Here is a 26,854-nt window from a genome sequence, read left to right on the forward strand (position 1 = left end):
GAAACTCTCCATTCAAAACTCATGGTTTTTGAACCGTTTCTGCTCCAAGAAAAAACAAACAACCAAAAAAAAAAAAAAACACTCAATGTGAACATCCCATAAAGGTGCTGTGCAGCAGTTTGACAATGACATTGTCATATGAATGTACCTGCATTGTTTAAAGGCTTGAAATAGCATGTTATAAAGTAGTCAGCCAAGGAAACAATAACGTCACCTTCTTCGGTTACCTGACTACCAAGGCCTGTGATTGGCTGCAGCAGTCAGGTGACTGGAACCCCCTCTGTAATGAAGTTATAGTATTTCAGCACATATCACGTGACGCTGCTCCGAGTGCTCATTATACATTAAAAACTAAAGACCGGCAACACAAATAGAAAATAAAATGTTCTTATTATGTTTGTAAGGAGACAGGACCATATAAAAAGCATTGCTGTGAAGGAAGAGGGTCACTGGCACAATATATAGGACGCTGTCTGTACAGAGAAAATATCCAGACATCATACAATGTATCAGGCAGAGTAATACTGAGAAAGACAGCCGTCTATGATAATCTGATATTCATAATTAAAGGGGTTGCCCTCTGCCACTGCTTCAGTCTTTTGTTGATTGGCTGCAGCGTGACATCACTCCGGCAGCACTGCAGCCTATCACTGAGCTCACTGCCTCATGCTGTCTAAATTACTGGATTCTGGGAGGGTGAACAAAAGCTCAGTTTTTTATTTTGTGCGTTGCAGAGTCTATGAGAAAATAATTTGTGAAACAGGACGTCCGCTTTAGTACGAAGAAGAAAAAAAAAGAGATCAGGCGTATAACAATGAATCAGACGAGACTCTACATTTAAAAAAAAATAAAAATGTACAACCCCCCACAATAACTACTGTCCATCTTGCCTATCTTGTATCTACCAGTGCAGGGAAGCGTTCAGCTAGGTCACTAGCAGATTAGCCATTTGTCCTGGTGTAACCTAGAGGCCTCTACACATTAACCATCCAGATAATGTCGAAGATAAATTAGACCTTCCCGAGATGCCGCTTTACTCTGGGAAACAAAAAGGACAAGGGACATAAAAATCAGTACATTGAAATTCCATTAAACAGACTATCTGGATTATAAGATGCATAATACTGCAGCACAGAACATTACTATGCAATGCTAAAAGGAGAAAACTGAGCAGATATAAATAAACTGGGAAATTCTTCATCAAATTAGAAAAAAAGTGATCGTAGCAGATTTTATGTTCTCATGTATAAAGCAGTTGCTATGAACATCTGCTCCGATGTTCTCACCTGTGTCCTTCATAACTAAATCAGAAGAAAGCAATACTTATATAATGGACAGAAGAATTAGTTGGCAGTACATGGTAGGTTTTTTCCAGCCTGGCCTAATGAATGCATGTACAAGAGTAATGCATGGCATAATCTGAGGAAAAAGCAAGGGGAGGACCTTCCAGCAACATTGGATTTGAGATTTATGCAATTTTTACAGAAAAATTGGTCCACAGGACAAAAATCTCTCACTGCTGTCTGCTATCTGTGAAGCAATTTCTTATGCAAGACAAGCCTGGTGCAAGAAGAGCCTGATCCTGGATTCAGAGTAATCGGCCACATACATTTTGTTCATGTACAGTTATAAGAAAAGCATCGGTGTCCTTAGAGTCTGAACGTCAGGGCACTGTCATAAATCTTCCTTAGCAGCAGATGCTCTGTTTGTTTCAGTAGGAGACTTCTTGGAGTTACTTTTGTTTTTCTCTGGTTTGCTCAAGTTTTTGGCTTTTGCATTGCCATCTCCACCTTTTCCTGGGTACACCTGTCCTTCCAGGGTAACGTCTGCACATCTGTCCTGGCCCACAAGGAAGTCCTTCACTTCCCAAGCATAGGCACCATCACGCAACATAAAGATGGCTCGGTTTGGTCCCACCATAAACCTACAGTGAAGCAAAGAAATAATTACATACATGCTGAAATCACAACCAGAACTGAAGAAAAAGACCAACTCCTGATCTACTCCTAAGTGTATCACTGCATGGAGGCGCCACCAAAATGTAATGGCAATCACAAAAGAACTGAAGGGGACCAATCCGATGAAATCAACAGGAATCTGTCCGCAGATCACTCTAGATATGCAGAGTGCAGGGATGGAAACGTTTGATGATTTTATGCTTCCTTTGTGAGAACATGGTTACATTAATCTGCAGACCTGCACAGAAATGCTGGCAGCTGTGAGTGCGAGCCTGGATGAATTTTCATTCTCCTGAAAAAAAAACAACTGAGTATCACCATGCAAGGAAGTTGTTAAAGGGAACCAGTCACCAGGCCTGTCCCATATGAGATACAGTCAGCACCTTTCAGCCATGATATAAAGCGTTCTAATATGCTATGTACCGTATCTGCCCCCAATCCAGCCTGCAAGAAAAGAAAAAGACCTTTTATTATACTCAGCTGGAGGGCAGTCGGGTGTGATAGGTGTTGCCGTCTTGGTCCGGTGCTTCCTCTCTCCTTGTGGTGCCATCCTACGGAGTCCACACAGGGTCCCCGACATCTTGCTCCTGCGCAGGCGCACTCTCTGCCCTAGTCAGGACTGAAAAGTATGGCAGTGCGCAAAAGCACGATGCCAGGACACAGTGTGGACGACATAGGATGCATCATCAACACAAAGCAAGGAGGACGACACCACAAGAGGAGAGGAGGCACCGGACCAAGACAGTGACACCCATCACACCAACCCACCCCACAGATGAGTAAAATAAAAGGTCTTCTTATTGTCTTGCAGGCTGGATTGGGGGCAGATATACAGCATATTAGAACGCTGTATATCAGGGTTTAAAGGTGCTGCCCGTATCTCATATGGGTACCCTTTAACCCCTTACTGACATCGGACGGTATAGTACGTCCGATGTCAGCTCCCCTGCTTTGATGCAGGGCTCCACGGTGAGCCCGCATCAAAGACGGGACATGTCAGCTGTTTTGAACAGCTGACATGTGCCCGCAATAGCGGCGGGTGAAATCGCGATTCACCCACCGCTATTAACTAGTTAACCCCTTCACCCCCGGAGCTTTTTCCGTTTTTCGCTCCCCTCCTTCCCAGAGCCATAACTTTTTTATTTTTCCGTCAATATGGCCATGGGAGGGCTTATTTTTTGCGGGACGAGATGTACTTTTGAACGATACCATTGGTTTTACCATGCCGTGTAACAGAAAACGGGAAAAAAATTCCAAGTGTGATGAAATTGCAAAAAAAGTGCAATCTCACACTTGTTTTTTGTTTGGCTTTTTTGCTAGGTTCACCAAATGCTAAAACTAACCTGCCATTATGATTCTCCAGGTCATTACGAGTTCTTAGACACCTAACATGTCTAGGTTATTTTTTATCTAAGTGGTGAAAAAAAATTCCAAAGTTTGCAAAAAACAAAAAAAAAATTGCGCGATTTTCCGATACCCGTAGCGTCTTTAATTTTCATGATCTGGGGTCGGGTGAGGGCTTATTTTTTGCGTGCCAAGCTGGCGTTTTTAATGATACCATTTTGGTGTAGATACATTCTTTTGATCGCCCGTTATTGCATTTTAGTGCAATGTCGCGGCGACCAAAAAACTTAATTTTGGCGTTTTGATTTTTTTTCTCGCTACGCCATTTAGCGGTCAGGTTAATCCTTTGTTTTTATTGATAGGAAATGCACTGAAATTAACTTTCTGGACACCATCATTAAGCTGCAGAACAATAAAATAGAGACATCCCTGTATCAGAAGCCAATCGACCGTCCAACATACCTTAAATGGGACAGTTTCCATCCAAAACACATAAAAAACTCCATTGTCTACAGCCAAGCCATCAGATACAATCGTATATGTTCCAACCCAATGGATAGAGATGAACACCTTGGTCGCCTCAGAAAGACCTTTTTGAATCAGGGCTACCATCCAAGAACAATTGAAAATCAGATTACAAGAGCCACCAGAACATCAAGGAATCACCTGCTACATTACAAAACTAAAGAAGAAAATAACCGGGTACCTCTAGTAGTTACCTACAATCCAAATCTGGAGGCGCTAAGGGGAGCTGCAAGGAAATTACAACCTTTACTGCAAAAAGATGCCCGACTACAAGCAATTTTTCCAGACCCCCCACTACTGTTTTAGGCAGCCCCCAAATCTAAGAAGCATCATTGTCAAGAGCTCCCTGTCTTCTCCAACAGCTGCAGGTACCTTTCCTTGCAACCAGAAAAAATGTAAAACCTGTCCATTTATAATGACCCCGGACAAGATAAAGATCCCCAATTCACATCAGGACTACAAGATACCAGGTACATTCAGCTGCGTCACTTCTAATGTGGTGTACTTAATTATTTGTACTAAATGTCCAACTGGGGGTCTGTATGTGGGGGAGACAGGGCAGAAACTGAGAACAAGGATGAACTCTCATCGCCATACAATAAGAGAAAAAAGAATGGATATACCTGTGGCAATACATTTCTGTCTCCCAAATCATAACATTATGGACATGAAATTACTTGTACTAAAAGGTAACTTCAAATCGCAGAAAGACAGGAGAGTCTGGGAATATAAACTGATGACGACCTTTGACACTAACTGCAGGAATGAATGTGTCACACGGATTTATGTCTTTTTACATCAACTAATGAACTTGCCCATCAGACCATGTGGGGTCATCACAACAGAAACAGACCCTAATCACAGGACAATAAAACAATCCTTATCTAAGAATTGGCCCAATATTTATGGACGTAACTGTTAATCACCCAAGGTAATTCTGCTTCATGTCACCTGGCTTATCCATGGTTTTTTTTCCCCTCTCTTTTTTTTTTCTATACTATGTTGTGCATAAATATGTGATTCTTCAGAATTTGTTTTAGTCTTTGCCTGATGAAGAGACGTATGTAGTCTTGAAAGCTTGCAATTTGTTACCATCTTTTCAGTTAGCCATTAAAAGGTATCAACCACTGAGGACTCAATTCTAAATATAGACCTATCTTTAACATTTCACTATAATTGGGAAGCTACAGACTGGGTACTAGGATAAAGTAAAACAAAATCACAAGGGCTCCGCAGGCTAAGAATTTTTCACATTTGTGAGCAATTTAGTTGCAGTCTATCCAGACATTCTAGAGCCTCCATAAACCCTCCCAATTACCTCTGAATGTCATAGTTGGCATTGAACAGGCTGCCCTGCCATAAGCTGGTAATCTCTTCACTCTCCTTCTCTGATGGGTTTCCAGACACGGTTGCAAAGATCATTATGGTCTTGCCCTTCTTGGTCATCTGCAAGATGCTCTCTGGGTTCTTAGGATCGAGCTTTGAGAAGTCCACTGGGGCAGGCTTTCTCTTGTGTTCGGGCAAGTCTCCTTCCTCTATGTCATCATCTTTCTGAGGAAGAAGAGAACAGTAAGATCGGGTTCAGATGACAAATGCAAAATCAACCATGAAAAGTAATGACACGGCCAATATTTCTTCTGTATTGTCATTAGTACATCATACAGATGCCATCAGGACGTCATCCGCATGCCCGTTTCTCCATCAACAATTTAAAATAATAGGCCAAATACACTTTATGCTAATCATATTAATGGATTTGCAAGAAAAACAGATGCCATGCAAAGGGTGAACCGTATGCAATTGGTTTTTGAGCACCTATTGACTTATAATGGAAGAGTGATCTGCAAAAATCGATGAAAGTGGTGCATGCTGCAATTATTACATGCAGATCATCAGTCCGTGTGCAAAACTGTTCATGGGACCTAGCACACTGACGTGCATTGGTTGGTGCGCTGCCTGTATCTGAGCAGTAAATGGACAGTACACAGACCGGATAAACACTTGCCTGAATGAGCCCTAAGACTAGCTACAAGATACAGGAGGAAATACATCATCCATTTCAAGGGACAAGATTTGCAGTTCGTTATTTGCGCCCCTGTCCTTGCCTGCCGCTCACGGTGGTGGCTGATGGGCTGCTGTGTATATATACTCCATATAGTCAAGCAAATAAGGCAGCACACTGCAGCGCTGAAACATGCAAACATGAAACACGAAAATTAAACTGCATTACTGCACTAGAAATATGAAAAATGAGAGCGTTTAGCGCATAAAAATGGCCAATTTTATGTGTACCTGGTAGCCACTTTACGGGATCTCTCTTATACCAGGTCCTACGCTTTCCTTTCCTCGCTGAGAATAAACGTCTCCAGGCTGCAGTGTGCTGCCTTATTTGCTTGACTGTATAAGAGTTGGTGACTCTAGGTTCAGCACCTGTTCACGCTTAGTCTATGGGTACGTTCACACAGGACTTTTTTGCTGCTTTTTTTTATGCTAATTTTCAGCTGCTTTTTACAGTACCAGTAAAGCCTATGAGATTTCAGAAATCTCATGCACACACGTTGGTTTTTTGTTTGATCAGTTTTTTCTGCTTTGCTGCTTTTTTTGGACATAGGGCATGTCACTTCTTTCAGCGTTTTTGCTGCGTTTTTGCAGCGTTTTTTCACCCATTGACTTGAATGGGTGATGAAAAAAAACGCTGCAAAAACGCTGAAAAAACGCATGTAGCATTATTTGCTGCGTTTTTTGTGCAGAAAATCATGGCCAGCAGGAAGGGATCTCACAGCCAAGAGCTTAGGGGTGTGGTTAGTGAGGTGTGAAGAGCCATTGTGAGGTGTGAAGAGCCATTGTGAGGTGTCCTGTTTGTGATCTATTGTGAGGGAGTTCCTGGTAGTGAGGTGTGAAGAGCCATTGTGAGGTGTGAAGAGCCATTGTGAGGTGTCCTGATTGTGATCTATTGTGAGGGAGTTCCTGGTAGTAAGGTGTGAAGAGCCATTGTGAGGTGTCCTAGCAGCTGAAAATTGGCATAAAAAAGCAGCAAAAATCTGCAGCAAAAATCTGCAGCAAAAAAGTCCTGTGTGAACGTACCCAAAAAAACGCACCAAAAACGCACCAAAAAAACGCACCTAAATTAGCATAAAAAAAAAGCAGCAAAAAAAAGCAGCAAAAAAGTCCTGTGTGAACGTACCCTATGTTTGGATGTGACAGTCAGTTTTTTCAAATGTATTATTTAGCCTTCTGACCGAGCACTCCGCCTCCTAGCCACAGGTGTTTTAATTGCAACAGGTCCATTACCCCTCCACAGAGAGAGAGAATGTTAGTCTAAGAAGAGGTTTTCATAGGTACCCATTCAGATGGAGACGTTTATTCTCAGCGAGGAAAGGAAAGCGTAGGACCTGGTATAAGAGATGCCGTAAAGTGGCTACCAGGTACACATAAAATTGGCCATTTTTATGCGCTAAACGCTCTCATTTTTCATATTTCTAGTGCAGTAATGCAGTTTAATTTTCGTGTTTCATGTTTGCATGTTTTAGCGCCGCAGTGTGCTGCCTTATTTGCTTGACTGTATAAGAGTTGGTGACTAGTGTTGAGCATTCCGATACTGCAAGTATCGGGTATCGGCCGATACTTGCTGTATCGGAATTCCGATACCGAGATCCGATATTTTTGTGATATCGGGTATCGGTATCGAAACAACATTAATGTAAAAATGTGTAAAAGAGAGAATTAAAATAAAAAATATTGCTATACTCACCTCTCCGACGCAGCCTGCACCTTACCGAAGGAAGTGTTTAAAATTCGCGCTTTTCTTTCCTTTACGTGAGTCCCGGCTTGTGATTGGTTGTGTGCCGCCCATGTGACCGGGACGCAACCAATCACAGCAAGCCGTGACGTAATTTCAGGTCCTTCAGGATTTTAAAATTACGTTCCGGCGTTGTGATTGGTTGCGTCGCAGTCACATGGGCGACGCAACCAATCACAGCAAGCCGTGACGTAATTTCAGGTCCTTAAGGATTTTAAAATTACGTCCCGGCTTTGTGATTGGTTGCGTCGCAGTCACATGGGAGACGCAACCAATCACAAGCCGTGACGTCACGGGAGGCTGGACACGCGCGGTTTTTAAAATGGGCGCGTGTCCAGCCTCCCGTGACGTCCCGGCTTGTGATTGGTTAATGGCGGCCATGTTGCCGGGACGCGGACCAATCACAGCAAGCCGTGACGTAATTTCGTCACGGCTTGCTGTGATTGGTCCGCGTCCCGGCAACATGGCCGCCCTGACCAATCACAAGCCGGGACTTCACGTAACCAAGTAAAAGCGCGAATTTTAAACAAACAACGCTGCCGGTTCCCTCGCTGAGGTCCAGGCTGCGTCGGAGAGGTGAGTATAGCGATATTTTTTATTTTAATTCTTTCTTTTACACATTTATATGGATCCCAGGGCCTGAAGGAGAGTTTCCTCTCCTTCAGACCCTGGGAACCATCAGGAATACCGTCCGATACTTGAGTCCCATTGACTTGTATTGGTATCGGGTATCGGTATCGGATTGGATCCGATACTTTGCCGGTATCGGCCGATACTTTCCGATACCGATACTTTCAAGTATCGGACGGTATCGCTCAACACTATTGGTGACTAAGGTTCAGCACCTGTTCACACTTAGTCTATGTTTGGATGTGACGGTCAGTTTTTTCAAATATATACTCCATATGTCGTGACTGACGGGCTGCTGTGTATACTTCATATGTCATGACTGATGGGCTGCTGTGTATACTTCATATGTCATGACTGATGGGCTGCTGTGTACTGTATATACTTCATATGTCGTGACTGATGGGCTGCTATGTATACTGTATATACTTCATATGTCGTGACTAATGAGCTGTCATATATACTGTATATACTTCATATGTCATGCCTGATGGGCTGCTGTGTACACTGTATATACTTCATATGTCGTGACTGATGGGCTGTTGTGTATACTTCATATGTCGTGACTGATGGGCTGCTGTGTATACTGTATATACTTCATATGTCGTGACTGATGGGCTGCTATGTATACTGTATATACTTCATACAGTTAAGTCCATATATATTTGGACAGAGACATTTTTCTAGTTTTAGTTATAGACATTACCACAATGAATTTTAAACAAAACAATTCAGATGCAGTTGAAGTTCAGACTTTCAGCTTTCATTTGAGGGTATCCACATTAAAATTGTATGAAGGGTTTAGGAGTTTCAGCTCCTTAACATGTGCCACCCTGTTTTTAAAGGGACCAAAAGTAATTGGACAGACTCAATAATTTTAAATAAAATGTTCATTTCTAGTACTCGGTTGAAAACCCTTTGCTGGCAATGACTGCCTGAAGTCTTGAACTCATGGACATCACCAGACGCTCCTTTATGATGCTCTTCCAGGCCTTCACTGCGGTGGTTTTCAGTTGCTGTTTGTTTGTAGGCCTCTGTCTGAAGTTTAGTCTTTAACAAGTGAAATGCATGCTCAATTGGGTTGAGATCAGGTGATTGACTTGGCCATTCAAGAATATTCCACTTCTTTGCTTTAATAAACTCCTGGGTTGCTTTGGCTTTATGTTTTGGGTCAGTGGTCGTCGTTTCATACTACAGATGGACAATCAGTTTTGCTGTATTTGGCTAGATCTGAGCACACAGTAAGTCTCTGAATACCTCAGAATTCATTCGGCTGCTTCTGTCCTGTGTCACATCATCAATAAACACTAGTGACCCAGTGCCACTGGCAGCCATGCATGCCCAAGCCATCACACTGCCTCCGCCGTGTTTTACAGATGATGTGGTATGCTTTGGATCATGAGCTGTACCATGCCTTCGCCATACTTTTCTCTTTCCATCATTCTGGTAGAGGTTGATCTTGGTTTCATCTGTCCAAAGAATGTTCTTCCAGAACTGTGCTGGCTTTTTTAGATGTTTATTACCAAAGTCCAGTCTAGCCTTTTTATTCTTGATGCTTATGAGTGGCTTGCTCCGTGCAGTGAACCCTCTGTATTTACTTTCATGCAGTCTTCTCTTTATGGTAGATTTGGATATTGATACGCCGACCTCCTGGAGAGTGTTGTTCACTTGGTTGGCTGTTGTGAAGGGGTATCTCCTCACCATAGAGATTATTCTGCGATCATCCTCCACTGTTGTCTTCTGGGGGCGCCCAGGTCTTTTTGCATTGATGAGATCACCAGTGCTTTCTTTCTCTCAGGATGTACCAAACTGTAGATTTTGCCACTCCTAATATTGTAGCAATTTCTCGGATAGGTTTTTTCTTTTTTCTGTTTTCGCAGCTTAAGGATGGCTTGTTTCACCTGCATGGAGAGCTCCTTTGACCGCATGTTTACTTCACAGGAAAACCTTCCAAATGCAAGCACCACACCTCAAATCAACTCCAGGCCTTTTATCTGCTTGAGAATGACATAACGAAGGGACTGCCCACACCTGTCCATGAAATAGCCTTGGATTCAGTTGTCTAATTACTTTTGGTCCCTTTAAAAACAGGGTGGCACATGTTAAGGAGCTGAAACTCCTAAACACTTCATCCAATTTTAATGTGGATACCCTCAAATGAAAGCTGAAAGTCTGAACTTCAACTGCATCTGAATTGTTTTGTTTAAAATTCAGTGTGGTAATGTCTATAACCAAAATTAGAAAAATGTTGTCTCTGTCCAAACTGTATGTCGTGACTGATGGGCTGCTATGTATACTTCATATGTCGTGACTCACGGGCTGCTACAGTACAGACCAAAAGTTTGGACACACCTCATTTAAAGATTTTTCTGCATTTTCATGATTATGAAAATTGTAAATTCATACGGAAGGCATCAAAACTATGAAGTAACACATGTGGAATTATATACTTAACGAAAAAGTGTGAAACAACTGAAAATATGTCTTATATTCTAGGTTCTTCAAAGTGGCCACCTTTTGCTTTTATGACTGCTTTGCACACTCTTGGCATTCTCTTGATGAGCTTCAGGAGGTAGTCACCGGGAATGGTCTTCCAACAATCTTGAAGGAGTTCCCACAGATGCTTAGCACTTGTTGGCCCTTTTGCCTTCACTCTGCGGTCCAGCTCACCCCAAACCAGCTCACCCCAAACCAGCTCGATTGAGTTCAGGTCTGGTGACTGGAGGTCAGGTCATCTGGCGTTGCACCCCATCACTCTCCTTCTTGGTCAAATAGCCTTTACACAGCCTGGAGGTATGTTTGGGGTCATTGTCCTGTTGAAAAATAAGTGATGGTCCAACAAAACGCAAACCGGATGGAATAGCATGCCGCTGTAAGATGCTTTGGGGTAACCATAATGGTTCAGTATGCCTTCAATTTTGAATAAATCCCCAATAATGTCACCAGCAAAGCACCCCCCCACACCATCACACCTCCTCCTCCATGGAACCAGGCATGTAGAGTCCATCCGTTCACCTTTTCTGCGTCGCACAAAGACACGGTGGTTGAATCCAAAGATCTCAAATTTGGACTCATCAGACCAAAGCACAAATTTCCACTGGTCTAATGTCCATTCCTTGTGTTCTGTAGCCCAAACAAGTCTCTTCTGCTTGTTGCCTGTCCTTATCAGTGGTTTCCTAGCAGCAATTTTACCATGAAGGCCTGCTGAATAAAGTCTCCTCTTAACAGTTGTTGTAAAGATGTGTCTGCTGCTAGAACTCTGTGTGGCATTGACCTGGTCTCTAATCTGAGCTGCTGTTAACCTGCAATTTCTGAGGCTGGTGACTCGGATAAACTTACTCTCAGAGGTGACTCTCGGTCTTCCTTTCCTGGGGCGGTCCTCATGTGAGCCAGTTAATTTGTAGTGCTTGATGGTTTTTGCAACTGCATTTGGGGACACTTTCAAAGTTTTTCCAATTTTTCGGACTGACTGACCTTCATTTCTTAAACTAATGATGGCCACTCGTTTTTCTTTACTTAGAATTTGTATTATGGCAAGAAAAAAGCAGCTAACAGTCTATTCAGTAGGACTATCAGCTGTGTATCCACCAGACTTCTGCACAACATAACTGAAGGTCCCAACACCATTTATAAGGCAAGAAATCCCACTTACTAAACCTGACAGGGAACACCTGTGAAGTGAAAACCATTCCTGGTGACTACCTCTTGAAGCTCATCAAGAGAATGCCAACAGTGTGCAAAGCAGTCATCAAAGCAAAAGGTGGCTACTTTGAAGAACCTAGAATATAAGACATATTTTCAGTTGTTTCACACTTTTTTGTTAAGTATATAATTCCACATATGTTAATTCATAGTTTTTATGCCTTCAGTGTGAATGTACAATTTTCATAGTCATGAAAATACAGAAAAATCTTTAAATGGAGGTGTGCCCAAACTTTAGGTCTACTGTATATACTCCATATGTTGTGACTGATGGGCTGCTATGTATACTGTATATACTTTGTATGTTGTGACTGATGGGATATATATACTTCATATGTCTGTATGTATCTGGAGTTGGGAAGAGATTTTTCATCTTCCTCTGGATTAACACATTAGTTTATAGGATGAACTTATCTCAACCTTATAAACTCCATCTCCTCCTGAACACAGAGGAATCATTACTAAGTATCTGGTGTTCTCCGTCACCGCTCCCATTTGCCACACACTAAGATTTTTTTATCCATTCTGGCTAAATATAAGTACAGACCTGTAGGTGTAATCTGTTGTGTATATATACACTCAGTACTGATCTCACCTGGGGGGCTCATATATAGTGCAGGCAATGGGATCAGCACAGGACCCCAGAATAACGCAGACACATGATGGAGAGGGTCAGTAGATTGGGCGAGGTTATGGGAGGCAATAGCACATGTATCCACGTCTCAGCTGCGATCACTACTCGCTGTATCCAGGTTTGCAGCCAGTGAGTAGAAGCAATAATGTTCTCATTCACTGACAGCAAACTAGAATCTGGAAAATAGTGAGAAATAACAAATGTCATTTATCAAAGCTGGTCACTAATAGCAACGAGTCCTCTGCCCCAACCATAAGAGGGATTGTGCTGGTCATACCCAGACCTGCCTGCTCAGTGCGGAGGGCGCTGCTCCTGCAGGGCGTATAAGGCCACAAGTCATGGGAAGTGGCTGCGAGCCAGACATCAGTCACTGACGGTCTATGAAAAAAGCAGCTGACCGACAGCACAACAGATGAGTGGATGCACGTCCTAGTTCCACTGGACCCCCATGGAAAATGTACATACCAAATAAGAAATGAAGGACAGCATCCAGTCCAGGTGAAAGTGTTCAAAAACGAATTCCTTTAGTTGCCAAAGTGCAACGTTTCAACCCACATGGGTCTTTATCAAGCATTGAAGCTTGATAAAGACCCATGTGGGTTGAAACGTTGCACTTTGGCAACTAAAGGAATTCGTTTTTGAACACTTTCACCTGGACTGGATGCTGTCCTTCATTTCTGATCAGTCACTGACGGTGACCGTAGGGTACAGGGTTCCGCAGCCCCGAGATTACACCTCTAAGCCAGGGTAACGCAGGCTGCGCTTCATTCATTCAGGCGGCACAGTCCTTACCTCCCACTGCTCCAGCAGCCGCGCCATGTCAGCGTCATTGTAATCCCGGATATCTTTCTTCCTCTTGTCCTCTGCAGCCGCCGTGAGGCTTAGAACCAGCAGCAGACAGAGACACAGCCGCCCCACACTGACAGCCGCCATTACCCTCCTCAAACCGCGGGCATGCGCACTCCTGAGCCATCCTTGCCACAGACCACCGAGGGGAGGGGCCGGATGGCATACAGCCAGCGCTGATTGGCTGAATGTATATAAAGGCACCAATAGTTGGACGACGCCTGTTCTTGCCTCTGATTGGGGGGACGTGACGTCCATCTTTGTTTTGGGCAATAATGGCATTTGTTTCGGCTCCTACTAGGCTTTACTAATAGAGTACTAGCGGTAAACATGTCTATAATAAAGCAATGGTGACACATGCATGCACACGTATTATATAGTTTCTTTTAGGCCAATTTCCCACTTCCTGATATTTCCGGTAAACATGGTACGGCCGGAGTCACACTACCGTATAATACGAGTGACTAGTCCCGTGCTCGTCCTGTGGCCCTGGTCGCCCTGTGGACACAGTCCCGTGCTGGCCCTGGTCGCCCTGTGCTGGCCCTGGTCGCCCTGTGGACACAGTCCTATGCTGGCCCTGGACGCCCTGTGGACACAGTCCCGTGCTGGCCCTGGTCGCCCTGTGGACACAGTCCTATGCTGGCCCTGGACGCCCTGTGGACACAGTCCCGTGCTGGCCCTGGTCGCCCTGTGCTGGCCCTGGTCGCCCTGTGGACACAGTCCTATGCTGGCCCTGGTCGCCCTGTGCTGGCCCTGGTCGCCCTGTGGACACAGTCCTATGCTGGCCCTGGACGCCCTGTGGACACAGTCCTATGCTGGCCCTGGTCGCCCTGTGCTGGCCCTGGTCGCCCTGTGCTGGCCGTGGTCGCCCTGTGCTGGCCCTGGTCGCCCTGTGCTGGCCCTGGTCGCCCTGTGCTGGCCCTGGTCGCCCTGTGCTGGCCCTGGTCGCCCTGTGTGGACTCGGGGTCAGGCTCGTGGCTGCTTCGCTTCAGTGTTTCCTGCACATCACGTGACCAGTGCCAGTTGCTGGAGATTGGGATTCCACGCGCTGTCGCTATATTTAGCCTGCCATGTCCAGTGCAGCCTGTAGGTGTCGCCGCTCTCTGCACCCCGCTGGTGGTGTTCGGATGACGTCACAGGGCGGCGCCGTCCCACGTTCCTTATCCGGGCCGGGAGACAGAGCAGCTTTTGGGCGGGTCTCCTCTGTACTGACTCTCCGGCACCGAGGACCCTGCTGATCCCGACATGCGGGAGGCACGGAGCCGCCACCTGGTGTGAACACTGCCGCCTCCTCCGGGCTGTGCCCGCCACCACCCATGGGATGATGCGGCGGAGGAGATCGCGGGGTACAGCTGGCCGAGGTATGAGACGCTGCTCCCGGCGGGATGGCTAGCGGCGGCTCCGGGTCCGCCCGGTCTTCTCTGCCGTCCGGCCTAGGCGGCTCCCAGCCCCGCAAGAAGCTGCTGAGTGTGTGCGAGCAGTGCAAGGCCAAGATGCAGCTGGTGGCGGACCTGCTCCTGCTGTCCAGCGAGCCCCGGCCCGTCCGCACGGAGAGCTGTGCCCAGCTGGGGGAGGCCTTCGAGAAGTGCCGAGACACCGTCATTGCCCGCACCAAGGGGCTGTCCATCCTCACCCACGACGTCCAGAGCCAGCTCAACATGGGCCGCTTCTCCGAGGTGGGCGAGAGCCTGCAGGAAATGGGCGACCTGGTGGTGTCTCTCATCGAGCTGTCCGCCCATGCAGCTTACCTGGCAGCGGTGGAGGTGCCCGGGGCCCAGTCTGCGCTGCCAGGCTTGGTGGACCGCTACAAGGTGACCCGCTGCCGACACGAGGTGGAGCAGAGCTGTGCCACCCTGCGGACCGTGCCCCTGCAGGACCTCACCCCCCAGCTCCTGCTGGAAGTCTCCCAGAACTTGTCCACCAACCTCAAGACCCTCACCGATGCCAGCGTGGCGGCCAGCGAGAAGTCCAGGGACAAATTTGCAAAGGAACAATTTAAACTTGGGGTGAAGTGTATGAGCACCAGTGCCACCGCCTTACTGGCCTGCATCAAGGAGGTGAAGACGTCCCCGAGTGAGCTCTCCAGAAGCCGCTGTGCCCTCTTCAGTGGCCCCCTGGTACAGGCTGTCCATGCCCTGGTGGGTTTCGCCACTGAGCCTCAGTTCTTGGGCAAAGCTGCCGTTCTGAACACGGAGGGCAAAGCGGTGCAGACTGCCATCCTAGGAGGTGCCATGAGTGTGGTGTCTGCCAGCGTGCTCCTGACCCAATGCCTCAGGGATATAACCCAGCACTCGGACAGCAGCAGCAAGATGACGGACTACAAGGACAGGCTGCGGAGCTCGGCTTGTGCCGTGTCGGACGGCTGCAACCTGTTATCTCAGGCCCTGAGGGAGCGCTCGTCTCCTAGAACTCTTCCGCCAGTGCACTCCAATTCTGTGAAATCGCCCTAAATATGCCCTTCGGTCACTTACCAAAGAGTAGTCCATGGTAACTACGTATCTCCCCACTATTGGCCTGCGGTGTGTGAAGTGCCCATGTTCAGGCTGGTACAGGCTTCAGGTGCTAGATATTGAACACATTGGTAGTGAAAGCTGTTGTGGGTGGATGGTAATGGGTGCCAACACTGCTATGAGGGTGTTGTGCCACCTGTCCTGTCATGAAAGCCTTACATGTAGAAGGCTGGTTTGCACATTCTTATGGCAGACCTCTCGGCCTGGCACTCTTATGGGCAGTGCCTGGTTTGCTTTACATGTGCTAGACACAGAGCTTACCTTATGCACTAAGGGCATTCTGGCATATTAATATATGTAGCTGGTGCCCAGCTCACATGGAGCGAGAGCTCTGACCGTTTTTTTTTTTTGTTTGTTTTTTAGTTTTTACAGCAGACTATCCAATAAAAACTTGTTGTTTGGAGTTTCTGCTCTGAAAACTGTGAACACGCCCTTAGTAAGCAGCAAAACTTGCCCTGGCCAGAAGACTTCGAGATCTACACTCTGTCCATTGTTTTTAAAGACGACCAGTTGCCTTGTTAACATGTAACATTCCACCTCGTTATCAAGTGTTGGGCAAGGGGCTAGTGTGGGTATATATAGACAAGAAGTCTATAGCCACCTTAAAGAAATGTTTCATAGTCTGCCATCTCGGGCATTTACACAGTTGGCACTTGTCGATCATTTCATGATAAGCAGTGTGTAAGCCGAACCCACAGGAGATGTCCATTTTGTTCCCAGAGTCTAGCGACACTGTATTTTGGGACAAGCGAACAAATGTTAGTGTCATTCTTATTAAAAATCTCCTGGTTACAGTGCCGTATATTCTATTCATTTGGACTTTTGTGAAATTGTTTAATCTGAAATCACACGATTCCTAATTGATGATGGGAGTAGTAACTCTCTGCAGGATTGCTTTTCTGTTCTTGGGGAAGGCAATCTTCAGTATGTTGGACTCTGTAGGAAAGTAATAACATTTCAGTGCCTGCAAATATGTGAAGCCTTGGGGTATGCTTTTTATAATAGGATTTTTTTTAAGACTTGTTCTTTTAGAAAATGTTAACATACCGGAGCACTGTATGTTTATTTAAAGGAGTTCTCCATTGATAACGTATTGATCGGTGGTTGTCCGTGCTGATTGGTAGAATAGGGATCTTTCATCCCCATTTGAATAGAGCATCAGAGCACTTGTCCGACTGTTCCACTCCTTCTCTATGATGCTACCAGTAACGGCTTAGTGCAGCCCTTGGCAAGCCTCATAGGAAGTTATTCGAGCAGTGGTCGAGCGTTCGGGTATAAAAGTTCCCATGATCTGTGCTGGTCACTGCTGTCAGCAACCACTGATTAATAAGTTATCATCCACTTTGGGGAAAGTATTTGATACACTGCCGACTTTGCAAGTTTTCCCATCTACAAAGAATGTAGGGGTCTGTAACTTTTATCGTAGGTACACTTCAACTGTGAGAGACAGAATCTACAAATAAAAACCAGGAAATCACATTGTATGATTTTTACATAACTAATTTTCATTTTCTTGCATAGGTATTTGATAGAATAGAAAAACAGATCTTAATATTTGGTACAGAAACCTGTTTGCAATTAGAGGTCAGACATTTCCTGTAGTTCTTGACCAAGTTTGCACACACTGCAGCAGGGATTTTGGCCCACTCCTCCACACAGATGTTTTCCAGAACTTTCAAGTTTTGGGGCCATCATTGGGCAACATTAAGTTTCAGCTCCCTCCAAAGATTTTATATTGGGTTCCGGTCTGGAGACTGGCTAGGCCACTCCAAGACCTTGAAATGCTTCTCATGGAGCCACTCCTTAGCTGCCCTGGCTCTGTCTTTTGGGTCATTGTCATGCTGGAAGACCCGGCTATGACCGATCTTCAATGCTCTTACTGAGGGAAGGAAGTTTGCCAAAATCTCACGATACCTGACCCCATCTATCCCCCAGTACAGTGCAGTCATCCTGTCCCCTTTGCAGAAAAGCACCCCCAAAGTATGAGGTTTCCCCCACCACGCTTCACGTTTGGGACTGTGTTCTTGAGGTTATAATCATCCTTCTTCCTCCAAACACGGCGAATAGAGTTGATACCAAAAAGTTCTGTCTTGGTCTCATCTGACCACTTGACCTTCTCCCATTCCTCCCCTGGATCATACAGATGGTCATTTGCAAACTTCATGCGGGTCTGGACATGTGCTGGCATGAGCAGGGGAGGGGGACCTTGCGTGCGCTGCAGGATTTTAATCCATGACAGTGTAGTGTGTTACTGTAATGTTTGAGACTGTGATCCCAGCTCTCTTCAGGTCATTGACCAGATCCTACCGTGTAGTTCTGGGCTGATTCCTGACCTTTCTCAGAATCATCCTTACCCCACGAGGTGAGATCTTGCATGGAGCCCCCGACCGAGGAAGATTGACAGTGATCTTGTGTTTCTTCCCTTTTATAATAATTGTGCCAACAGTTGTTGCCTTCTCACCAAGCTGCTTGCCTATTGTCCTGTAGCCCATCCCAGCCTTGTGCAGGTCCACAATTTTGTACTTGTTGCTCTTCAAACAGCTCTTTGGTCTTGGTCATGGTGAAGTTGGAGTGGGATTGATTGTGTGAACAGATGTCGTTTTTTTTTTTTTTTTTTTTTTTAAATTCTACAGGAAATGAGTTCAAACAGATGCAATTAATACAGGTAATGAGTGCAGAGTAGGAGGGCTTGTTAAAGAAAAACTAACAGGTCTGTGAGAGCCAGAATTCTTGCTGGTTGTTTGATCAAATACTTGATGCAATTTAATTAAAAATCATACAATGTGATTTTTCTTTATTTTTAGGTTCTGTCTCTCACAGTTGAAGTGTACCTATAATAAAAATTACAGACCTCTCCGTTCTTTGTAGGTGGGAAAACTTGCAAAAGCAGTGTATCAAATACTTATTTTCCACGCTGCATGTTACTCATTCACTGGGGAACCCCTTTAATATGAAGCGCTGGTCTATAATATGTCCAGATGTTATACTACAGCTCCTAGCATGTGCTTGTAACTAAAAGCTGTTAGGAGATGTAGGTGTAGCATTACAATTTGCCAACATTAAGTCCTGTTTAATATTTTTCTACACCTTTTTGCAACCAATATTGGAAAAGTCTCGTGGTATGCATACATGGTGTACTACACCAATTATGTTATCTGGGATGTGCCACTTTGTGGCGTACGGTGCAGCTGTGGAACTACACAAATTGTGCACTAGTGCTAAAGCTAGTGTGAAGTCTTTAAAGAGGATTTCTGATCACAAACATTTTCTCATTATTTTATTTTTTAAACTCCCATAGAAGTGAACGAAGAAAGTTTGTGTGTGCGTGAGTGAAAACCTTTCTTTTTACAGCTGAAATAGATCTGCAGATGGGGACCTGCACTTATCGGACATTTCTGGCCAATTTTATGGACCTCACATGTCTGTGATGGGAATGTTCCTTTTAATCAAGTGTGAAAGCTGCATCATGGCGCCCCATACTTGTTCCTAAGTTCTAGCCTATGTGGTGCTCTGTTATATGAACAGTCCAGTATAAACCCCCCTATAAGTACAGGAGCCAAGTTTTCTCTTGTATAGAAGTAATTGTAAAGTTTTAGTGGCTGATTATCTGCCCTGTGAAATGAAGTAACGCCATTCTTCACCTATGAAGCTGATACTTGTCATTGGTCGCTCCTTTCTATTACCAGAGTGTGGATTTTTAAGTTACTTTTCTTTTTAATTTTCCCCTTCAGCACTAAGTCCTGTTTCCTACAAGTCCTGGCACAAAAGTGGCATTATCAAGGCTTTAAAATCCGTGCTGGGTGCGGTTTTTGGGCTAGTGTCTTCCATGTTTCCCACCCGGATGTTGCTGTGTATGATCGGCAGGAAATAAAGGGTTTACCTCACTTATAGTTTGACATTTTGTATGGCTTCTAGCTGCTGGATGTAGCTCCCTTTTTTAAAATCCTGCAAATGGAGTGTGAATGGAGAATGTAAAGGGTGCAGAGAGCGGTAAAGACCACCTCCCTCTCCCCATGTGCTGACTTACTGTTGGGGGTGGGTTACAGTGAGCGTGTTTCCTGAATGTACACTCTAATAAAATGATTGTCATTTTTATGTCAGTTTTTACCTTGCATGTATCTTGAGTATTTATTTCACCCATTAATAAAAAAAAAAAAAAAAAAGTTTCTGAAACTTTGAATGAATCCTTCAGTGTTAATATACAAGTTAGAATAAGACTTGTGTATGTGGTAGCCTGACGTCTCCTTAGGGTATGTGCCCACGATCAGGAACTGCTGGGTATTTTATGCGGCATTAGACCCGCAGCGGCCAGCTGTGAGTGGATGCGACTTCTGAAATCCCATCTCCATTATGCGTGCATAGTCACCTGCAGATCACGGGTCACTGACGTCCATTTCGCAACAGCAATTACATCTATAGAAGTGTATTGAATGCGGTAAATCTGCACGGTTCGGTGAACACATGCGGACTTACCTGCGTTCAGTAGAAGGCAGTGCTATGGACGCAGCAAACATGCACTGCATGTAAACGCTGCCACCTCCCGGCCTTACAAGTGATCTGCCAAGCTGCTGTATTCAGGGAACATGAGGCCGTGATCGCAGGAGAAAGTCTCCATAAATAACGGGTATAGGTGTATCAGTCCATATTTTGGGTTTGTGGAGTCTGTTATATCCACATATCACATACAATTGTCACCAAAGTTGAGACCAACACAAATTTTGGCTTTCACAAAGTTTTGCCATTTTTGTTGTTGGCTCTTTTAGCCGGATGTTTCTCAGCATTTTATAAGTTTTAAAACTTTTATTGGCAATACATCAAATTTATGTAGGACTCAATCGTTACAATGTTGACCCTTTTTTTAAGGCTTCAGCAGTTCACCCTGCTTTTTCCCAGCTTGATGGAGAATCCGATCACAAAGCAAAAGAGATACGGTAACTTAAGCAACTCAATGAAGAAAACATAGAAGTTTTGTGTCCATGGCAGGAAACTCCCCAGATCTCCATCCTGTTTGGAACCTGCGATCAATCCTACAATTTTGACAAGCTCCGAGCACTGATTAGGTAAGAATGGGATGTCATCAGTCTGGATTTGGCCCAGAAACTGATATCCAGCATGTCAGGGCGAATTGCAGACGTCTTGAAATATAAAGGCCAACACTGTAAATATTGAGTCTTTATATATAAACTTGATGTTTGTCCATGAAAGTTTAAAAACTTATGAATTGCTGATAATTGTACTTCAGGAACATGACTAAAAGATATAGAAACTCTGAAGTAGCAAACTGTTTATCAGTCTTAGGCTGTGTGCACACATTCCGGATTTTTCGCTATCAAAACACAATAAAACCATTAAAAAAACGCTCACATTAAGCATACTATTAAAAGAATGCAATCCGCATTTTTTGTGCACATGCTGCGTTTTTTTCCTGAGCGGAAACGCATTCCGGAAAAAAACGCAGCATGTTCATTAAATTTGCAGAATCGTGGGGATTCCGCACACATGGAATGCATTGATCCGCTTACTTCCCGCTTGGGGCTATGCCCACCATGCGGGAAGTAAGCGGACCATGTGCGGATGGTACCCAGGGTGGAGGAGAGGAGACTTTCCTCCACGGACTGGACGCCATATCACTTAAAAAAAAAAATAAAAAAAAAATAGTGATCTAATCACCTTCTGATGGCCCCCGGAGTCCTCCCGCCTCTCAGAGGTGCATGCGGCGGCTTCCGTTCCCAGGGATGCTGTGTGCGAAGGACCTGGGTCACTCGACCATGATGTCATCCCAGGTCCTTCGCACACAGCATCCCTGGGAATGGAAGCCGCCGCGTGCACTGCTGAGGAGATCGGGGGGCCGTTGGAAGGTGAGAATAACCATTTTATTTTTAGCATTGTATCTTTTTACTATTGATGCTGCATAGGCAGCATCAATAGTAAAAAGTTGGTCACACTCGTCAAACGCTGTATGACAAGTGTGACCAACCTGTCAATCAGTTTTCCAAGCGATGCTACAGATCACTTGGAAAACGCTAGCATTCTGCAAGGTAATTACGCTTGCAAAACGCTAGTGTTTAGCGGGAAAGTGCATGCGGCAGGAGTTGCGGAATTTCCATGGAAATTTCCGCAGCAATTCTGCAACGTGTGCACTTAGCCTTAAACCTATTAACCATATTTCCTAACATGCCTATAGATGGATGGAAAGATTTATCTATATGTATGTACACACGTACACCCAGTGGCGGTCATACCATTGGTGCAATCTATGCAGCCACGTGGGCCTAAGAGGTAAGGGGGCCACCTCTATCTCCAAAGCAGGTGGAATTGTGCATTATGATGAGCTATTGGGCCCACATATTGTTGCACAGGGTCTCTTCTGTCCGTGCCTGCTCCTGCATATATCTCACTATTATATCTGTAGTGCTGATGTCCATCTGACAATAATGGTGCTGTGTATTTTAATAACCTGGTAGGTTGGTAACAGGTCCTCTAATGACTCGCCTGATAAATCCCTGCCTTTACGGTGGTCCATGGTAATCTTTGTTATTGATGAGGCCAGTGGTCCCGTGGCTGTACAGCACGTCGCGGTCACAGGAAAATGTACAACGACCGGTGAGTGGGTGGTAACACTGCCCATGTCAGGCCATGCTCACACGTTCAGTATTTTACCGCCATATTTTTGAGCGAAAATCAGAAGTGGAACAGTCAGGAAAAGTATACTAGAAACCCGTCACCACTTCTGTATTTATCACCCACTGCTGGTTTTGGCTTACAGATACTGAGGTAAAATACTGTTGGAATAGCCATCTCCAAGGGCTCAGTGCGCCATTGCACCCTTTCGATTTGCCTATTGAGCATAATCCTATCTTGATTGACAACACTTAAACAAGTGCTGTTCCACACATACAGCTGCTGCGCTCACATAGTGTCATTGCTGTCTGTGGCCACCACTCAGATTGTACTGCGGATTAGAGCCAACAATAAGGCCAGTCTCACACGTCCAGATAATTCCGGTACCGGAAAAAAACTGTACCGGAATTATCCGTGTCCGTGTGCCCCTGCGTTTCTGTGGCACATCAGTGTGGCACACGTGTGCCTCCCGTGTACCCACTGGGTACTACACGCACCGTGCAGGAGACAGCCCTAAAGTTTAGCGCTGTCCCCTGCATCGTGCTGAAGCCGCGATTCATATCTTCTGTGCAGCAGCGTTTGCTGTAAAGAAGATATGAATAATCCATTTTTTTAGTGGTATTTCGTGTTTAACCCCTTCACCCCCGGAGCTGTTTTCGTTTTTCGCTCCCCTCCTTCCCAGAGCCATAACTTTTTTATTTTTCCGTCAATTTGGCCATGTGAGGGCTTATTTTTTGCGGGACGAGTTGTACTTTTGAACGACATCATTGGTTTTAGCATGTCGTGTACTAGAAAACGGGAAAAAAATTCCAAGTGCAGTGAAATTGCAAAAAAAGTGCAATCCCACACTTGTTTTTTGCTTGCCTATTTTGCTAGGTTCACTAAATGCTAAAACTGACCTGCCATTATGATTCTCCAGGTCACTACGAGTTCATAGACACCTAACATGACTAGGTTATTTTTCACCTAAGTGGTGAAAAAAAATTCCAAACTTTGCAAAAACAAAACAAAATTGCGCCATTTTCCGATACTCGTAGCGTCTCCATTTTTCGTGATCTGGGGTCAGGTGAGGGCTTATTTTTTGCGTGCCGAGCTGGCGTTTTTAATGATAGCATTTTGGTGTAGATACGTTCTTTTGATCGCCCGCTATTGCATTTTAATGCAATGTCGTGGCGACCAAAAAAACGTAAATCTGGCGTTTCGAATTTTTTTCTCATTACGCCATTTAGCGATCAGGTTAATGCTTTTTTTTAATTGATAGATCGGGCGATTCTGAACGCGGCGATACCAAATATGTGTAGGTTGGGTTTTTTTTTATTGATTTATTTTGATTGGGGCGAAAGGGGGGTGATTTAAACTTTTATATTTTTTTTATTTTTTTCACATTTTTAAAAACTTTTTTTTTTTTTTTACTTTTGCCATGCTTCTATAGCCTCCATGGGAGGCTAGAAGCAGGCACAGCCCGATCGGCTCTGCTACATAACAGCGATCATCAGATCGCTGTTATGTAGGAGAATTGCAGGTGTGCTGTGAGCGCCGACCACAGGGGGGCGCTCACAGCCACCGGCGATCAGTAACCATAGAGGTCTCAAGGACCTCTATGGTTACAATGGAGGAGCATCGCCGACCCCCGATCATGTGACGGGGGTCGGCGATGCGCTCATATCCGGCCGCACGGCCGGATGCGGTAGTTAAATGCCGCTGTCTGCGTTTGACAGCGGCATTTAACTAGTTAATAGCGGCGGGTGATCGCGATTTCACCCGCCGCTATTGCGCGCACATGTCAGCTGTAAAAAACAGCTGACATGTCGCGACTTTGATGTGCGCTCACCGCCGGAGCGCACATCAAAGCGGGGGTCCCGACATGTGACGTACTATTCCGTCACATGTCGGGAAGGGGTTAAAATAAAGCTCCATGTCCCCACCCCCTGTGCGCCCCCCCCGCTGTTCTGAAAATACCCGGCTCCCTCGTTGGCTGTCGTTGCTTCCTGTCCTGGCCGCACCTTCTCCTGTATGCGGTCACGTGGGGCCGCTCATTTACAGTAATGAATATGCGGCTCCACCCCTATGGGAGGTGGAGCCGCATATTCATGACTGTAATCGGCGGCCCCACGTGACCGCATACAGTAGAAGGTGCGGCCAGGACAGGAAGCAGCGACAGCCAACGAGGGAGCTGGGTATTTTCAGAACAGCGGGGGGGGGGCGCACAGGGGGTGGGGACATGGAGCTTTATTTTATACACGAAATACCACTAAAAAAATGGATTATTCATATCTTCTTTACAGCAAACGCTGCTGCACAGAAGATATGAATCGCGGCTTCAGCACCATGTGGGGGGGACAGCACCTACTGGAGCGCTGTCTCCTGCACAGCACACGGAGAACGTCCGTGTGCAGTATGTGTTTTACACGGACCCATTGACTTTAATGGGTCCGTGTAATACGTGTGCTCCCACGAACACTGACCTGTCTCCGTGTTTGGCACACGGAGACACTGTCCGCAAAAAATCAATGACATCTGCACAGATGCATTGATTTTAATGTGTCTACGTGTTTCAGTGGCTCCGGTACGTGAGGAAACTGTCACCTCACGTACCGGAGCCACTGACGTGTGAAACCGGCCTAAGACGGAGCGTAGCTGCAGAGCCGCATAAGTGAGTATGGGCTTGCTTCAGCGCTGCTAATCAACAGATGACAAAATGCTCAGTATGTAAATTGTAAAGGTGCCCTGAGCCTTTAGGCTATGCCATAGGTGCACTGAGCACCTATACGGCTATGCCAAGGGTGTGCTTAAGCTCCCTCATTTGCATATGCAGATTTTTTTTCATGCCAACTAACCCACTACCAGATATGCTACAAATGTGATTTTGTTTTTTATATACACATACAGTGGTTTCACAAATGATGGGGGTGACAGACTCCCTTTAACATCAGCTGTACCTAACATCATGATGGGCTAAGTTTATATGGATGATAAAATAGATTACGTGGCAAACACAGACCCCACCAAACTTAGCAACATGGCAAAATTTAGATTTAGATGACGAGTATATTTTGGGAAAAATGGTAACCAGATCTCACCGATGTGGCTTGTTAATATACCTGATTACTGGTTTGTTACCTATCAATGTGCCCACAAAGAAGGGCGTCTCCACGCTGTATACGGTGCAGGAGCTATTACCTGTAATGGCTGACACTGGTATTGAATTTAGCAACCCAGGAGCCGAATCCCACTCCTTATTACAGATGGTGGTGCCATACTGCCACTGTAGTCACGTAGAAAATAACATGGGAGAACATACCGCCGCTCATACCGGAGTGTGGAAAGAGCGCAGAGATTATAAAGCCCCACACAATAATAATTTTATACGTTGTAGGATAAGCGTCACGGACTAATGTTTTTAGATTCTTTTTACCAGTTGCCAACATTCCTGTTTTGTTTTTTATACTATAAAGCTTTTATAAGGCAGTTTTTGATGTGTATTAATTAATCGAAGCCATGATACAAAAAAAAAATACTAGTCTTTTCTCTGTTAATGATGACCCTGGCCGGGAAATATATCTAAAGCTGCTCCAAACTGCACTGTGTGAACACGTCCCATTGTAAGCGAGAGCCACCTGTCAAAGGAAGAGTTTTCCACAGAAGTTCTGCTTTGCTCTATTCTCTCTCCTGGAAGGACATCCTTCTACATCTTCTAATGACATTTTCTTTCTTATTTGTAGCGGTCCGTACTGGGATATGTGATAATGGCGACGTCTTTCTGTAAATAAGAGAAGCGTTAGTGGTGAAGTTGCTAGGTGTAGGGCACAGTGTTGTGTGTATGATACAGGAAGCGCACATGGATACAGCAGTGTATTTCAGCATTTAGCTTTGTAGAAACCTATGGTCATAAAATGCCAAGCCGAGATGTGAGGAGTTCAGCGGGAGCTAAGATCAGGTCTGGTGAAATCAATGTAATGTGGAACATCTCATCCCATAGGACCATTGTGTCACCTGTAGCAGGTAGCGGCATCACACTTCACCCTCAGGTTTTACTTGTGTTACCCAGAAGGTGGGCGTAACAACGTGCATATTAGACTGCTATACGGAGCAAGGAACTCGTGAATCCATTGCTTTTCATACTGGGCACGTGCCTTTTTATTAGCCGCAGCCTAAATCGGGATTTCTGAGATTTGAGCATTCTTGGCATTCTTTATTTCTTAAGAAAGAAAGCACCATTGTTGCCAATTTGTGTCTACATAAAACCTCATTTAGTTTTGCATGTGAATTTCATTCTATAATATGTTAA

General features: G+C 45.1%; 2 protein-coding genes across 2 annotated transcripts; one reads left to right on the forward strand and one right to left on the reverse strand.

Annotated features, from left to right (window-relative positions):
* Window positions 1-699: 699 nt before the first annotated feature.
* Window positions 700-13,829, reverse strand: MESD (mesoderm development LRP chaperone). The gene is made up of 3 exons (XM_077263510.1): window positions 13,382-13,829; window positions 5,146-5,378; window positions 700-1,924 (listed from the first exon to the last, which is right to left on the reverse strand). Exons 1-3 carry the CDS (start codon window positions 13,715-13,717, stop codon window positions 1,675-1,677), a joined length of 819 nt encoding a protein of 272 aa, XP_077119625.1. The 5' UTR covers window positions 13,718-13,829; the 3' UTR covers window positions 700-1,674.
* A 379-nt stretch (window positions 13,830-14,208) lies between these two features.
* On the forward strand, window positions 14,209-20,057 carry TLNRD1 (talin rod domain containing 1). Its single transcript, XM_077263511.1, has one exon. The coding sequence runs from the start codon at window positions 14,821-14,823 to the stop codon at window positions 15,883-15,885; it is 1,065 nt and encodes a 354-aa protein (XP_077119626.1). The 5' UTR covers window positions 14,209-14,820; the 3' UTR covers window positions 15,886-20,057.
* The last annotated feature ends 6,797 nt before the right edge of the window (window positions 20,058-26,854 follow it).

Source organism: Ranitomeya variabilis, chromosome 5 (assembly GCF_051348905.1).
Source record: "Ranitomeya variabilis isolate aRanVar5 chromosome 5, aRanVar5.hap1, whole genome shotgun sequence".
NCBI classification, from domain to species: Eukaryota; Metazoa; Chordata; class Amphibia; order Anura; family Dendrobatidae; genus Ranitomeya; species Ranitomeya variabilis.

Coding starts and splice junctions, on each gene's coding strand:
- MESD (XM_077263510.1), bottom strand. CDS start 13,717: ATGCCATTATTGCCCAAAACAAAGATGGACGTCACGTCCCCCCAATCA. Junction 5,379..13,381: donor GGCTGCTGGAGCAGTGGGAG/GTAAGGACTGTG, acceptor CTTCTTCCTCAG/AAAGATGATGACATAGAGGA. Junction 1,925..5,145: donor GCCAACTATGACATTCAGAG/GTAATTGGGAGG, acceptor GCTTCACTGTAG/GTTTATGGTGGGACCAAACC.
- TLNRD1 (XM_077263511.1), top strand. CDS start 14,821: ATGGCTAGCGGCGGCTCCGGGTCCGCCCGGTCTTCTCTGCCGTCCGGC.